The sequence below is a fragment of the Sesamum indicum genome, linkage group LG4 (genome assembly GCF_000512975.1).
Source record: "Sesamum indicum cultivar Zhongzhi No. 13 linkage group LG4, S_indicum_v1.0, whole genome shotgun sequence".
Taxonomy (NCBI): domain Eukaryota; kingdom Viridiplantae; phylum Streptophyta; class Magnoliopsida; order Lamiales; family Pedaliaceae; genus Sesamum; species Sesamum indicum.
The window spans coordinates 7,976,705-7,989,166 of record NC_026148.1 but is presented as its reverse complement, the minus strand read 5'-3'; the positions used below and the strand labels follow the sequence as shown (position 1 = coordinate 7,989,166).

At 38.4% G+C, this 12,462-nt stretch overlaps 1 protein-coding gene across 1 annotated transcript; it reads left to right on the top strand.

Annotated features, from left to right (window-relative positions):
* Window positions 909–4,338, top strand: LOC105160176 (putative late blight resistance protein homolog R1A-10). Its single transcript, XM_011077444.2, has one exon. It carries the CDS (start codon window positions 962–964, stop codon window positions 3,863–3,865), a length of 2,904 nt encoding a protein of 967 aa, XP_011075746.1. The 5' UTR covers window positions 909–961; the 3' UTR covers window positions 3,866–4,338.

Genomic DNA, 12,462 nt, shown 5'->3' with positions numbered 1-12,462 from the left:
TTTACTAATATATAAAATTATTTATGTTAAACAGGACTTCATATTAAAATTACTAAATTAATAACTTAGTTGCTAATACATGCTAAGAGATTATTTATTAATTATCAATGCACCAACTTTGTAAATTCAAAGCTTCAAAACAATTTTATGTATAGTTTACATACATATACAGAATATATATATATACTATAATATATTTATAGTATTTTTTCTAAATAAAACACACTATATTCTTCATAATCTAACCTATGAATTACCATTTAAATTGAAATCCAATTTTAAGATTAACATATTATTTCAAGTTAGCAATTTAATCATGGCAATTACAAAATTTTAACACACTGCCAATAATATTTTGGTGAAAACAAGAGTTGTAATTGAAAGTTCACTTAATTCTTTTTCTATTGATGTTTGTTCAAAATACTTTGGAGTGAAATAATTTTTTTTTTTTGGCTAAATTATCTTCTTATATGCTAAATGTATGATGTAAAATAGTAGTTTGATCAAAAAAGAATTGTTTGACCAACAATAAGATAGTAATAAGTCAATTGACGATAAATATGAATTTTCATTCAACTTAATTTTTATGCTAATATCAACAAATTAGGTGAATTTTGATTAGCGGATGCATTTATTTATTAGACAAAAATAAATATAAAAAATACTAAATATAATTTTTCAAATAATATGATTTTTATATAATTATACCAAATCTCAAGCTACGATTGATGTAATTATCCATTTTTATAATGTAGGGGGAGATAATGTAAAGATACTACTTTAAAGGGACATTGATGCAATTATACCCACGCATTATCATAGTAATTATCTCCTCCTTGACGTGGATCCGTTGACTTAGATCTGATTCAAATCTCAAGTGACAGTTCAGTTCACCTTCATTTCCTTCTCGTCTTTTTCCATTAGAGTTGACTTGCTAAAACTAGTGATCCTGCAACTTTAGATGGCGGCTTACAGTGCTGTCATTTCTCTCTCGCATACCCTAGACACCATCTTGGCTCCTGGCGGCCTGCCGATTTCTCCCCAAAGAAGAAAACTTGAATCTCTCCGTGATAAGGTTAGTTTCTTGCAACAATTTCTTGAAAGTTCTTTAAGGAAGACGGGCGATCATGCAGCTGCAGAAAGTCTTGAAGCCAAAATCAGGGACGCGGCTTTCGAGGCTGAAGACATGATTGTATCCCGGACATCCTACATTGTCGAAGTATCTGAAACCAAACTCCTTCTTTTCGTGTTGAGAAGCGTCATGGTGTTTATCTTTGTCAACACTATGTTGCAGTTTGCTGTAAAAAATTTCGTGTCTGCCGCTCTCCAAAGTGTGACGTTTGATGTTGTCCGTATCTTGATGCCTGTTGTGGTCATCCTGAATTTGACGTACTTATTGTCCAAATATGTGATGGAATTTAAGACCAAAGCTAGAAATGTCAAATATGAGGTTCAATTTAATTCTCAGGAAATTGAGGCCTTGCATAAGATAATAGAAAAAGTCGGGTCCGTGGTGGAAAAGATGATAAAGATTAGGGATGAGAGTGAAGCAGATGATCAGAAGCCGATGAGGAATCTCTCCTCGGCTGGATCATCACCTACAGGCGATTTTTCTGTTGGTAGTGGAAAGAATGTTGTGGTGGGATTTGAGAGTGATTTGGAAGAGATGAGGACTCGACTAACGGGTGCTTCGTCCAAGCGTGACATTGTTTCGATTGTGGGGATGGGCGGCATTGGTAAAACTACTCTTGCTAGACAGGCGTACGATGATAGCTATATCGTCTATCACTTTGATACCCGGGCTTGGGTGACAGTATCTCAAGAATATTCCTTGCGCCAAGTCCTGATTGGCCTTTTAGATTCAGCAAAAATCCTCACTGAGAAGATGTACGACAAGAGAGAAGAAGAATTGGCTGACTGTCTGTACAAAGGCCTCGTGGGAAGAAGGTACCTCATAGTAATGGATGATATTTGGGATACACAGATTTGGGATGCTGTGAGAAGATTTTTCCCCAACGATTGCAATGGAAGTCGTATCCTTCTGACTACTCGGCTATCAGATGTGGCCCTTTGTGCCGACTCTTTTAGCCCTCTTCATAAAATGCAATTCCTCAAGGAAGGTGAAAGTTGGAATCTTCTTTGCAAAAAGGTTTTTGGAGAAAAGGATTGCCCCCGCGAATTGGAAGACATTGGAAAGGCGATTGCACGAAATTGTGGGGGACTTCCGCTAGCAATTGTTGTAATTGGTGGTCTCCTCTCCAAGGAAAGTAGGAGACAAGAATATTGGAGAAATCTAGCTGAAAATTTGAGTTCAATTGTGACTAAAGATGACGACCAGTGTTTGAAGATATTAGGTCTGAGTTATAACCGCCTGCCTCAACGCTTGAGAGCTTGCTTTCTCTATATGGCTGTGTTTCCAGAGGATTATGAGATCCCTGTCGCCAAACTTATCCGCTTATGGGCCGCTGAGGGATTTCTGAAGCCGAATGCATCTAAAAGTTTGGAAGATTTGGCAGAGGAGTACTTGGATGATCTCATCGAGAGAAACCTCATTTTGGTCTCCAAGCGGAGTGCTAATGGAAAGATCAGAACATGCAATATTCATGATCTATTACGGAACTTGTGCTCGCGAAATGCTCGGAAGGAAAAATTTCTTTATATGGTGAACTGCAAGGATAATGTTCTTAAACAAGGTGTAAATATCACTCCACACAGATTAAGCAACCCTCCACGCAGATTAAGCATCCCGCCACGCAGATTAAGCATCCATCCCGATCTTCTGAGCATTCAATCTCAGATTCTATATAAAAGTGAGATTCATAACTCAAGTGCTCATTCTCTCCTATGTACTGGTGCACGTCTTATATATCCATCATGCGTCTACCTTGGTTATAGACTGCTGAGGGTACTGGATTTAATCATAGTACGTTTCTTTCACTTCCCAGCTGAAATAACTAAGTTGGTCCACTTGAGATACCTTGCTTTCACCTACAATGAGGCACTTCCTCCATCGATAGCTGAGCTCTGGAATCTACAGACACTTGTTTATCACAATTGGACATTTGGAAAATGTCCTGTTTTCCCTGTGGAAATCTGGATGATGCCAAAACTACGGCATTTATGCATCACACCCTGTAGATTGCCTGTTCCTCAGAATGTGCGAATGCTTGTTCTAGGAAACCTCCAGACGCTTTCGGAAGTAAGGAACTTGAGATGTAGCGTTGATATCTTTAAAAGAATTCCAAATCTGAAGGAACTGGGAATTTCCTATGAGGTCTCCCCCTCGGAGAATTGGTCAAAATATCAACTTGAAGCTCTTGTCAATCTACATCAGCTCGAAACATTGAAACTTCTCTTTAAGTATTCTTCCCATGCATCAGAAATTGTCAATCCGCCAAAGCTTGCTTTCCCTGAGAAGCTTAAAAGATTAATTCTAGCTGGTTGTGGAATTCCTTGGTCAAGTATGACAATTGTTGGTGCGTTGCCTAATCTTGAAGTGCTCAAACTGCGAAAAAATGCTTGCCAAGGCATTGAGTGGGAGCCAGTTGAAGAGCAATTTTGTCAACTTAAACACCTGCTGCTAGAAGAGGTAGATCTTGTACAGTGGGTGGCCAATGAAACCCATTTCCCCCGTCTCCAACGCCTTGTTATTAGGTCCTGCTACAAGCTAAAGGAGATTCCTTCTGGTATTGGTGAAATACCGACACTTGAATTGATCGAATTGGTCGACTGCCATCATTCTGCTGTGACTTCTGCAGAAAAAATCCAAGAGGAACAAGAAGGCCTGGGAAACGAAGAACTCAAAGTTCATATTGATTTGAGGCGATACTTCAAGAATAAATTTTACTCCAAAATCTTTCATTAAAAGGTGAAGCCTCTTTGAGTGATTGAATATTACATTTTTTCACCTGTGTGAATTTAGGTGCATTTAGCCGCAACGATTCCTCCCATGACGATTGCTGTTCCAAACATAAATCCAATCTTATGATTCTAGCCTTAAATTCTGAGTAAAATGTGTGTCGTTTTGGTTTTCCTTTCTTTCCTTTGTCAAAATTGTACTGCATGTCCTGGTTGGAATTCAGTTCACCCTGAGCAAAATGCAGTCTCATGTTTTGCATTTGATTTGTTTACCACTTAGAATTTCCATTGTAGATTAATCAGGACATCGACATGAGGCCCTTGACAATCTTGTGACTTTGAACATGTTTATCAAGAATCAATCATCATTGTTGAACTCCTTGCACAAGTACACAAATACAACCAACTGTTTTGGTGCGGTTACTGAGGTTGTCCGATTAAGGGAAATTTTATCGACTTAAATGCCCGTTGCTTGAAGAGATGGATCTCATGCCATGAAGAGGGATCAAGATTCCTGGTTGCAGAGGTCGTAACCAGATATGACAAAGCTAAAGGCGAATTTTAGTATGTTAAATTTTAAATATTATTTGTAATAAATAATAAAATATATTTAAATTTTAATAATAATTCAACTCAGTCAATAACATATACATGAAGAATCAAGTTCAATAACAGAGCAAAATTACACAATGAAACAGAGAAAGTCAGAGAATCTGCCATGAGTTTCATTCGTCTTTTGTTAATTCTGTTACATAGAGCTATCCAGGAGGATGAAGACTGTTTAAATTAACAAACCACCAGCAAAGAATCTACCAATCAACAAGTGCCCAGTTACACGACGTGGACCAATCATGGCGCGAATAAACGACTGGAAAGAAAGTGTAAATAAACCAAGAGAAAATGTAATAAGCTAAAACACGACTTTGAACTACGTTTAATCTATCCTTGATTTAATAGATCATCTTCAACACCTGGTGTCTTCAGTGCATTGAGGGAAGAGTATGGCTGCAGTAGAGCTCCAAGTAGCGTCATCAGGAGGTATTCCAACAGCCCCCCCATAAGTAGGACTAGGGGCAAAAGGCACAAGTCCCAACTTGGAGAGAAAGGAACTAAACAGCTACAAAGGGAGAGCTTTTGTGAAGATGTCAGCGATCTGGGCAAAACTCCGAATCAAAACAGGGGCAGCAAAGCCATCTTTGTATGCATCTCGAACGAGATGACAATCAATTTCAATATATTTTGTACGTTCAGGAAAGACGGGGTTGGCTAAAATGTGAACAACCGCTTTATTGTCACAGAAGAGAGAAATTGGCAAGGAAATTGTAAAACCAAAATCATTCAGTAAGTACAAAAGCCATTGCAACTCACATTTAGTAGAAGCTAAGTTGTGATATTCCGCTTCTGCTGAAGAACGGAACACCATTGATTGTTTCTTTGTCTTTCAAGAAATGAGAGCCTTACCAAGGAAGACACAAAATCCAGTTAAGGATCGTTTGGAATGACAGCATGATGCCCAGTCAGCATCGCAGTAACCTCGAAGGTTTAAGGTATTAGCTGCAGGCAAAAATAAACCCACCGTAGGATAACCTTTAAGGTATTTAACCACATGGAGAGCTGCCTTCCAGTGTGTATCACAAGGTCGATTCAAATATTGACTCAATTGCTGCACCGACTATGAAATGTCAGGCCTAGTGGAACCAAGATAGAGTAATAGACCTACTAGACGCCTGTAGGAATCAGGGGCTGAGAGCAAAACACCAGAATTCGAGCTCAACTTAAGCCCCAGAGGAAGAGGCGTAGGGGCTGCCTTAGCATGCGGCAAACCAGTGTCAGCTATGATATCTAGCACATACTTCATTTGAGCCAAATAAATCCCATCAACATTTCGTGCTATCTCCAAGCCCAAAAACTAGCGTGCCTCCCCAAGATCTTTAATAGTAAAAAGATCATGAAGGTAAGCTTGAACCTTGTGAAGTTCATCAACACAGGCTCCAGCGAGAAGAATATCATCGACGTATACTAAGAGAGAAACAAGACCACGAGCAGTATGGAGAAGAAACAGATAGTGGTCATGTGCACACTGTGTGAAACCAAATTCCTGTAATTTCAGTTTTAGTTCCACGTTCCATTGACACGAGGCTTGTTTCAAGTTGTATAAGGACCTTTCTAATTTGCACACAAGGCCTGATGCAACCTGGTAACCAGGTGGAGGAATCATATAGATGTCCTCATCCAAATAGCCATGAAGAAACGCATTATTTACGTCAAGTTGATGGAGAACCCAACTATTAGCAGCAGCAAGCGTGAGAAAGAGGCGTACTGTCACTGTCTTTGCCACAGGGAAAAAGCTTTCTGTGTAATCGATCCCTTCAATCTGATTATATCCTTTAGCAACAAGGCGCGCCTTGTATCGTTCCACACTACCATCAGTTCGTAATTTACCTTGAAGACCCACTTGCATCCGATAGCTCACTTTCCAACGGGTAACGGTGTAAGCTTCCAAGTGTGATTAGTCTCCAATGCCCGAATCTCTATGTCCATGGCTGCTCTCCATTCTGGAGATTGGACAGCCTCCGCAAAAGAGCAAGGTTCCTTTACCGCTGAAATAGACGCCACAAAAGAAGAGTACGTAGGAGAATTACAGTGCATAGTTGATGAATTTTGTTGACATACAAAATCGTTGAGCCACAGAGGTTATTGGCTCACTCTAGTCGATCTTCGAGTAGGTTGCTGTGAGCTAGTACCAACATCATTTTACTGAACAATAATTGCAGTCTCAGGGCTAGCAACATGTGAAGGTGAAGGCACAGTGAGTGATTCAGTATTGTTGTCATCAGTGTCTACTGGAGGAGTGGGAAGTGGACATTCAAAGCATTCCGTCTTGGCCTTGAGCAAAGGGAAATATAAGTTTATAAAAAATCACATCCCTGGATGTGAAAAGAATATTATCCTCCAAATCATAGACCTTATAACCTTTTTGCGTCATCGAGTAACCAAGAAAAACGCACTTGTGAGCTCTATTGTGGAATTTCGACTTGTGTGGATTGAGATTCGTTGCAAAGCATAGACATCCAAATATCTTAAGATGAGTGTATGTCGGGGGATGTCCATTCAAGGCTTGGTAAGGAGTGATCCATCCCAAGATATCCGTAGGAGTTCTGTTGATAATGTACGTAGCAACTAATATGTAATTTCCCCAAAATTTAAGTGGGAGTGATGCGTCGAACAAAAGCGCTCTAGCAACGTTGAGGAAGTGTCTGTGCTTGCTTTCTGCCCTCCCATTTTGTTTAGGAGTGTAAACGCAAGAAGTTTGATGTATGATTCCCAAACGTTGACACAAATTCTGACAATTCAAGTTCACAAACTCAGACCCATTGTCGGACCGAAGTACTTTTATCTTGACCCCAAATTGTGTCTCAACCATAACTGAAAAATTGTGAAGTGTCGTGGTTACATGATCCTTATATTTGATGAGATAAGTCCATAATGATCTGCTAAAATCATCCAAAATTGTCAAAACATAGTGACACCCTATCGTACTAGGTGCTTTATACGGTCCCCAAACGTCTAAGTGAACCAAATCAAAAAGTGCCTCAATGTGTCATTCACTTGGTTTAAAAGAAATTCTACAGTGTTTGGCCTTTGGACGAATATCACTCTTCAATTACAAAGATTCTTTTGAAATATTACACTCCGGAATGTGTTTAATTGCTGTCATAAAGGCATGCCGAGCCTTCTATGCCACAACGAGTCATTACAATCGACAACGACAGTACAGGAATTAGGAACAGCCACAATGGAAGTAACCAACGGCTTGAAAACAGCGCAATGCACAATATATAGATTCTTCTTCAGCATTCCTTGTGCCACTATTGCTATAGTTGCTTGGTCCTACAAAATGCAACCAAACTTGTTGAAAGAAAAAGTGTAGGAACCCCCAGAACATATCTGACTTACGGACAAAAGGTTGACAGAAAAATCTGGAACATAAACCACTGAATTAAGCGTCTGCTTATCTGATATTCTCACTATTCCAATGTAAGCGACCTGCTTCTTCGTTCCATCGAGAAAATGAATAAAATGTTTGTGTGAAGGAGCAGAATATGTGTCAAAACACGACAAATGACCACACACATGATTTGTCGCTCCCGTATCAATTATCCAATCACCAACATTGAGCACGCTTGAATCAAATGAGTTACCTGCGAATTGCTCTTCTGTTTGAACGTATTTTGCGAAGTTGGAGATAGGATCTGAAGGTGTTTCCTTGTTCCTTACCAGCTTTAACAATTCAGCCAATAAATCAGCACTTCGATTCTCGAATCTGTTTTCACTGTTGAGACATTACAAGTGCTAGTTTCTGCTGCTTTCAAATTACCAGTAAAATTATAATTTCCCCCAATTTGTTTCCTCTTATCATTTAGCGATTTGTACCATTCCGGTGTTCCATGAAGTTGGAAACAAGTCTCTCTCAAATGCCCTGATTTGTGGAAGTGTGTACACAACATAGATCGTTTGTCAATGGATGTTCTACGTCTTTGTGTCTGTCTATAATTCCCTTCCTTCTTGTTGTCTCTTAAGGATACTTCAGCGATTTGGGTCTGCACATTGCGCTGTTGTTCCACCACAAAAATCATGGAGAAAGCTTTCTCTAGATCGGGTAACGGATCCATCATAAGCAGTTGGCTTTTTTCTTTGTCGAAGCTTTCGTGAAGCCCCATGAGGAACTGCATAGGTTGCATTGAGGAGAACATCTCACTAATGGCCTTGTTCACTCCACGTGTGCAACCACCACATGTGGATTTCGGTGATGGAGCTAGACAAATCACTTCATTCCAGAGTTTCTACACCTTCATTAAGTAGCTAGTCAATGTCATGTCACCTTGCGAAACGGATGATATTTCTCTCTGTATTTAGTAGATTGTAGGAGCACTACTGCGACCGTATCGTGCTTGAATCTCTAGCTATAATTCTCAGGATGAACCACGTACGTGAAAGCCTCCACGATGTCCTTCGAGATCGTATTCCAGAGACACGAAGTGACCATAAGGTCTACTCTCCTCAATTGCTCAAACAGAGAAGAACCTGCTGGAGGACGAGGAAAGGTTCCGTCGATAAACGCAAGCTTCATCTTGCAACCTAGAGCAACATAAACGGCTCTGCTCCACGTCAAGTAATTAGGACCGTTCAAAGACGAAGAAGCCAGCACAAAGCTAGAGTTATCAAAAGGATGTAGATAGAGGACTTCCTTCTCATATTGTTCCGACTCCATTGCCGAAAAATTTGCCATAATTTTCTTTTGCAATTGCAGCAATTTTTTGCGTTAAAGGCAAATACAAGTATCAAGAGACCTTCAAGATGAAGGCTCTGATACCATGTGAAATCAAATTCAATAACAGAGCAAAATTACGCAATGAAACAGAGAAAGTCAGAGAATCCGCCATGAGTTTCATTCCTCTTCTGTTAATTCTGTTACATAGAGCTATCCAAGAGGACGAAGGCTATTTAAATTAACAAACCACCGCCAAAGAATCAACTAGTCAGCAAGTGCCCAGTTACACGACGTGGCCCAATCATGGCGTGAATAAATGACTGAAAAAAAAAGTGTAAATAAATCAAGAGAAAACGTAATAAGCTAAATCACGACTTTGAGCTACTTTTAATCTATCCTTGATCTAATAGATCATCTTCAGCACCAGCAGCACCTGCAGTGTCTTCAGTGCATTGATGGAGGAGTATGGCTGCAGTAGAGCTCGAGCTAGCGTCATCAGGAGATATTCCAACAATATAATTATTATAAGAGACTTTTATATTATATGAATTGTTAATTTGAAAAAAGTGAATTTTAATATATTAAATTTGTATTGTGTTTTTTAAATTTAAATTTTTAACTTTTAAAATAATTATATACTTTTTTAGGTGTTTTTATATTTAAATTAATATATTTCATAAATAAATATAATTTATTATAATATGTTTGGTTCAATAAATAATTTAAATTAATCAAATATATTTAATAAATAAATATATTTAAATGTGAAAGAAAGCGACAAAATAGACACTATACACTTAAAATAACTCCAGAAAAGGCCAAAAAATGAAGCGTACTCGCACAATAGACGAGCGCCAGACACTCTTCCTTAGTTTTTAATGGAGAAGGGTTTTTGTTATATTGTATAGAATACGAAAGGTTTTTTTCCAATAATATTAAAATTAGATGATTTCTCGGTATTTCACCAAAATATAAGGGGTATTATGCAATTTACCCTGTATTTTATTATATCACAAGAAAAGCATAACACGGAAACAAATGTGAAACAAATACCCTACTAAAAAACCAAAATGCAGAACACGGAAAAACGTATTGGATTAATGAAAGTAGGAGAAAATAATTAACAAAAATAAACAAAACAAAAGATTTAATGAAGGAGAGTGATCAACTGAATTAGTATTTTAAGAATTTACATTGGTTTGTGCATCTTGATTAAAACAGATTAATTACTTTAAATTCAATTTTACTTTGTGTCAAATTGCATTTTCTTTTTTGGTAAATTTAGTTATAGTTTTTTTTAAATATCAAGGAAAAATCTATAAGAAAAATTAGTAAATGTAGTTATACATAAAATAAATATAAAGAAAAGACAATAAGAAAAACATAAATCACTATCAATAATATTATCTTAAAATCAAAACAACATTGAAAAATAGTCATCTATTATTATTAAATTCAATTTAATTAATAATCTCGATCAACCCTTAATCAAGAAAGCCCGTTATCATGGGTGACCGTCTAGCAACTTTTAGGCTCCCAAGTCCATACGGGTACGGTCTTTCCGTCTACCGTCTCCTGACCTTAATCTAGGGCATGGAATTGGGTGTCGGTTCCCATCCTGGACTAGGCGTATATGCTTAATACTTGAAATCGCATTACGCCAAATTGCTCGACATAGGAACTTCTTCTTTCTATTCGTCCAATGATCGTGGCCACAGCTTTATAGAGTGTAAACGTATCTCCAAATGCATAAGAGATACCTCTATCATGTTTTGACAGGGTAGGGATCCTATTCTTGGAACTCACTGTCCTCGCTACATACTTTGACTGCACTAGAGAATGCTTATGATGACCATATTTGAGACACGGTCACCTCCGTACAAATATAAGATACAGTCATTGCATGCATGTGAGTGCCATGATTCCTCAAGTCTGAGGACTACTCCCATACTATCGGAGCCGGGGACTCAAGTCATACCGACCAAGCCTCGAAGACTTCCATATGATGATCCCTGCGAGTCAGTTTAGTTGATTCGACACCTAGCCAATCAGCCCATTAAGATCTCATAGACATCCCACGTCTGTCGCTGATGGAATACGGGACTCATTAAATGAATGTGACTCTTAATGCAAGTCTTAGTAGGACTCTCGATGCCCAGTCTCGAGGTCCTCAACTTGGAACATTTCAAACACAACCCTGAACAGTTGGTTTCATGACCGCCATCCAATGCGCTATTATCTTGATGAATATAGTAAGCATTAATCTAGGGCACCATGTGTTTGTTGTGCTTACTACTTTTGTTAAACGGTATTTTAACATCACAACAAATGCCCACAAACCAATTGAGTAACCCTGGGTCACGCATTGGATGGAAGCTATGAAACAAACTTCTGAGGGATGGTTTGAAACGTTTAAAGTTGAGGACCTCAAGACTAGGCATCGAGAGTCCTATGGGGACTTGCAGTAAGTATTGCATTCATTAGATGAGTGCTGTGTTTCATCGGCGACAGACATGGGATGTCTATGCAATTTTAGTGTATTAGTTGACAAGGTTGTTGACTGATTGAACTAACTAGTGGGAATAGTCATATGGAAGCCTTGGAGGCTTGGTCTGTATGACTTAAATTCTCGGCTTCGATAATACAGTCCTTGGACTTAAGGAATCATGGCGGTCGCATGCATATCATGACTATATCTTGGATTTGGCGAGAAATGACTGTGTTATCGATCTGGTCGTTATAAGCCTTGTCCAGTGTAGTCGGAGTATGTAGTAAGGACGGTAGATTTTAATATAGAATCCGTCTCCTATTAGTATATGATGGATATATCTGTTATGCGCTCTCTAAGTCTATTTTCCTAGCGATTGGTCGAAAAGAAAATTATTTCTATTAATAGAGTAAATGCATTTCAAGTATTCAACATAGTTGTCTGGTCTAGAATGAGAACTGACACCCGATTCTATGCCCTAGACCAAGGCTGGGAGATAGTCGACAGAAGTTCCATACCTGTACGGAACTCGAGAGCCTAAATGTTCACGCCAACATTCACCTAGTCTCTAGTGCCATGGACCGTTGCTAGAAGGCCACGGGCATTTTTGATTAATGGTTAATTAAAAAAATTAATTAAATTATATTTAATTAATTATTAGTGTTGGACACAAATGCCCAAGTCTAGCTGAAGGTGAACCTAAAGAGTCACACATAAATTACTATGGAATTGGTGGAATTAATTCGAGAAGAAATGAATTAATTTAATTAGATTAAATTAATTCAAGTAGAATATATAAATGATTGAATCATTTATTTTATAATTCATTTGATGAATGGCTCAA

Excerpts from the sequence above, each read along its gene's own strand:
- LOC105160176 (XM_011077444.2), top strand. The coding sequence starts at position 962 with ATGGCGGCTTACAGTGCTGTCATTTCTCTCTCGCATACCCTAGACACC.